General features: G+C 36.6%; 1 protein-coding gene across 4 annotated transcripts; it reads right to left on the bottom strand.

The window, feature by feature from the left end:
* LOC107605653 (NAC domain-containing protein 76) lies at nucleotides 207–4439 on the bottom strand. 4 transcript variants are annotated; one of them, XM_021105331.1, is made up of 4 exons: nucleotides 3569–4433; nucleotides 2106–2399; nucleotides 1530–1686; nucleotides 207–1038 (listed from the first exon to the last, which is right to left on the bottom strand). In XM_021105331.1, the coding sequence occupies exons 1-4, from the start codon at nucleotides 4082–4084 to the stop codon at nucleotides 1010–1012; spliced, it is 996 nt and encodes a 331-aa protein (XP_020960990.1). In that variant the 5' UTR covers nucleotides 4085–4433; the 3' UTR covers nucleotides 207–1009. The 4 variants fall into 4 exon arrangements, with proteins under 4 accessions (XP_020960990.1, XP_020960991.1, XP_016163089.1 ...); XM_021105332.1 differs by having other exon boundaries at nucleotides 1621–1686; XM_016307603.2 differs by having other exon boundaries at nucleotides 207–1686; nucleotides 3569–4439.

The raw sequence follows: 4439 nt of genomic DNA, 5'->3' as shown, positions 1-4439 counted from the left end.
GTAACTAGCTTTCAGCACATCTCACTAGCACATGCAAAATAAACTGGGACTCGAATCAATCCAGATACACCATAATCATAGCACACATGTATCAATAAATTCGACATTACTTATGTTAAAAAATAAGCATAAAACTAGTGCCACATCCACACATGCAAAGGTGTATTCTTAAAGCAGAGCAACAACATAATTGGTTGGAAAAAGAATGACTAAATATGCAATATATAGTTCCATAAAAAAAGTATAATATAAATCATCATCATAAGCAATCCCTGATTTAATCGCTTAAAAAAGATCCACAATATGGAATTTATCATATTTGCTCCTTGAACAATATAAGCTATGAAGATGAAAGGAGAGGAGACTACTGGGAATATGCTTTGCTAATGGGTGGATGGAAAATTCTAACAACTCCAAACCCTAGTAAAGGATAAATATTAAATATGCTGCCAAAATCAAGGGATCAATGTCAGCATGAGGAACTAACGTCAGGTTTGCCATACTTAAGTAAATTGCATATTGCAATCACCAATGCCAATAAACTAACTCCTAACTCTATTCCTCTAGAGCCAGTTGCATAACTTGCCTTTCAGTAGGCAAAGTTGAAAAATCTGCATGCCCAAAACCAATATCTACTAAATATCCTCCGGTATGGCTTGAGACTTTAACGTACTCTGAAATGTCATCAAAGTAACTACCTTATTTTGTGAAGCGATCACCCTGTGATGTTTTCCTTCACCTGATCTGACAATATGATCTTCATATGACAGCCAAAGGTTACCTGATATCATAAATATTTCTCCGACGTTGCGAATGTTTATCCACTTTGATGGGATATTTACCCATTCGGAACTAATGAGTTTCAGGGGAATACTCCTGAGAGCAGGATTAATATTGAAATCTTTCTTAAAGCCATCCAATTCATGTAAGATCATTCAACTCTATGAAGTCTTCCTCCGTGATGGAAAGTAATTGTTGTGGAGATGAAATTGCTTCAATGAACATTGTACTACTGCTGGGGAGTAAAGGAAGCCTTTCCTGATTATCATCAATAACACACAAAAGGGTTTAATGTTTTTAGCAATAATTTCCTTTCTACCACATAATAACAAGATATTAATTTTGATGCACTGTGAGTTTAAAAGAAAACTTTACATTATCATCCAATCATATATATTTATTTGCTAGATTTTTAATGTAGTGATTCGTGAGTAGTTGAGTCAAACATTTGTGTTCATGTAACAATATATGACTGGATGCCTATGTAGAACTTTTCTATACTAATAGTGCATCATAATTAAATTCTATTACCAATTACAAAATGAAATGAACAGATTCACTGGCAAAAGAGCATGCTAAAGCAAAAGTCTGCTGGAAAGCAAGAGCTGGATGGAAGGACATATTACTGCTAGATTTACTTATAGCGGTTTCTACTGAACAGTAATATGTTTTCCCATTCAGAAGAAAGAATAACACATTTAATCTAATATTAATAATGATATTAGCAGGGAAAAAAAGGGGAATGCAACCAAGATCATATGAATGAGTTCTCAAATCTAGCAAATCTAAAAAGGGGGAAGGTAATTGTAAAGAAGATAGAAACGCTAATTGACTCCCGACACTGATAGCCCCATTTCTGACTAGACTTTTCAGATTATTGCTGATGTAGAAGTTTGCAATTGATAGCTGCATAACAAAAATAACCCCAATTATAGTACTTGAACTATTCAGTTTTAACCCAAAAAAGAAAAAAAAATTACCAATAAAATCTTAATAGCAGTAAGCAAAATACACATCTAGCATGAATGGATAAAAAAGAAAGAAATAAAATGAAAGGAAAGATAAAAGAAAACAACAATGGTTTCTCACTAAATCATGAATTTGTAAGTGTTTGTTGTCATTTCCTACTTTAATTTCCTATTTACTAGACTTTTGTGAAGGAACACAGTAAAAACAATAAAGTGATAAACCCTTATTTGATGTTTCCATTATTTTGTTCACAAAATCTTTAATCGGAAAAAAACAGAGAAAATAAAAACAGTAAATGAAAATAGAAACCAAACCAGCTCTAAATATTTCAGATCAATCAAAGGTTGATAGGATACCTGCTGACTGCCCTGAGGACCCGCCAAACAACGTAGAGCATCTATATCATGTGCATTCTTAACTTGATTATCATTATCGCTGTTTCCACCAGCACATATTTCATTGTTGTGGTCAATGGAGATATCATCACATACTTTAGCTTCAACGGCATCCAATTTAACATGTTCATCATGCTGAATACCAATATGGCGCACTGCTGATACACTCTCTTCTGCACAACAACTCAGGCCGATGTCTGATGCACTATTCTTATAACGAGGCTTACTAAATACCCGGCAAAGAACATAAGAGGCCTACACGTGAAATTTTCAGTGGAAAGGGAATAAATAGATAAAACATGAATCTTTAAAATACTATAATGAAAGAACAGAATACTAGATAACAAGGGCAGAGTAAATGAGGATACCAAGGCAGAGTGGTTACTCCGTAAGTGTTATGAATTTACTATATTTTGGTAGTGAAGAAACCCTCCAACGAGTCACCCAAGAGATTAAAATCTTTTGTGAATTCATGGTTTAGCCAATTCAAATGGTAAGAAAATATCTGGAGTAATATAAGGTTACAAATACCAAAATGTTAAAATAGTTTAAGTACATAAACTTTCTTCAAAATTGTTCCAAATAAAAAAAGGCTTTCATCAAACTCTTTTAAGAGTTGAAATATGGCAGGCAAAACCGTGCTAAATCATATATCAGAAGTTCGGAATCAGCTGCAAAATTACGAACATCAAAATTATCCAAGAGTATCAAAATCTTTATTACAACAAAGAATATCCCCAATTAACTGCTGCACTGTTCAACTCAAGCAGAAACAAATATCCAACACAGAACTCACAAGCATAAAATCAACAACACAGCACTTGAATGGATATTTAAAAACATCCCAACTAACAAGTAACAAAATATATTTCCATTGCGAAGAAAACCTTGCTTCTCTATGTAATATTAGCCTGATAAATCAGACAATGTCACAGTATATCACTCGACATTAACCATATAAACCAATAAACCTTATGTATATATATAGAAAAACTATGAACATCTAAATTATTTCATGTAGTTTCCTCTTTCTCTCATTATTTCCCACTTCCGTGCTAGAATCTACACTAATTGGATTCATCCGGATATTCTACACAAAACCAACTAAAGCAAAATTCCACCATCTCTAATCAAATGAGTACTGTGTCCCCACCCCAACGTGTTTAGTGCATGAACTCAACCAACACATGACTTTCTAAGTAACAAAATTACTTTCCTATTGAAATCACCAATATTTGAATTCTGCCGAAACTAACCAATCTGATTAAGATTACTAAACCTCTCGTATAGCAATTTCTCTTCAATCTTAAACTAAACTCTAAATCCTAAACCCAAAAGGATTATCAAACAACTCAACAAACCAAAAACTTTACGGAAACAATATAGATAACATTCAAAAGCGTTCTGATTTCCGAAATTCGTACCATAACATGATCAACCAATGCGTATTCATACAAAACCCAATCCGTCCTGGCACCGTTCTTCGCCGAATCACCCATATAGAAAACGAACCTCGTCCTCGTTCCCAAAACCACGTTCTCCCCAACACCGTTAACATTCGAAACCCTTCCCCTCCTCAACCAGAACCCACTCTTAACCTTCCTCTTCCTCTTCCACCTCTCTCCCCTCGAAACCCTAACGGAGGTGAAACAGTACCAGTGCCTCCTCCTTCCGCCGTAGCCGTACGCAAAGCACGCAAAATCCGGCAGTTCAAAAGGATCGTAATCGTAAAAATCCAGCTCCCGAATCAAATCAGAACCATCGAATCCCAAACCACCGTTACCATTCCAGTTCCCCGTGCCGTTTTTGTTGGTCAGGTAGTAACGCAATAGAAGCTCCTCCGAAGGATGGAACCGGCAACCGGGAGGTAGCGTCACGCACCGAGATTGAGAGTGAGAGTGAGGTGGCTCATTTTGTTGTGGTTCTTCTTCTTGTTCCATCGCAGTGCGGAGAATTGAAACTCAAAACGAAGAAGAAGCAATCGAATCATATATAAATAAGAGAGAGTGGGTAAAGTTTGGGGTTTTTTAATCGGGGTTAGGGTTTTTATAAGGGTTTAAGGGGAAAAAACGCGGAAGAGAGAGATTCGTGTTGCGCAAGCTTTCTTCTCACTCGTGTTCCCGCCGGTGAGAATTTGTGTGGGTTTTGGGGGGTGGCAAGGTGACGTGGCGTGTTGTGATTGGCTGTGATGACAGAGCGGTGGGGTTGTGTGATGTGTGGGGTGATGAGCGGTGGTGCATGGTGCTGTGTGCGGCCGCGACGTACACGGGCGCGGCCTTTTTGAAAAATGAATTT

Source organism: Arachis ipaensis, chromosome B06 (assembly GCF_000816755.2).
Source record: "Arachis ipaensis cultivar K30076 chromosome B06, Araip1.1, whole genome shotgun sequence".
NCBI classification, from domain to species: Eukaryota; Viridiplantae; Streptophyta; class Magnoliopsida; order Fabales; family Fabaceae; genus Arachis; species Arachis ipaensis.
Note: the sequence above shows the minus strand (reverse complement) of the source record. Positions and strands in the feature narration are given on the sequence as shown.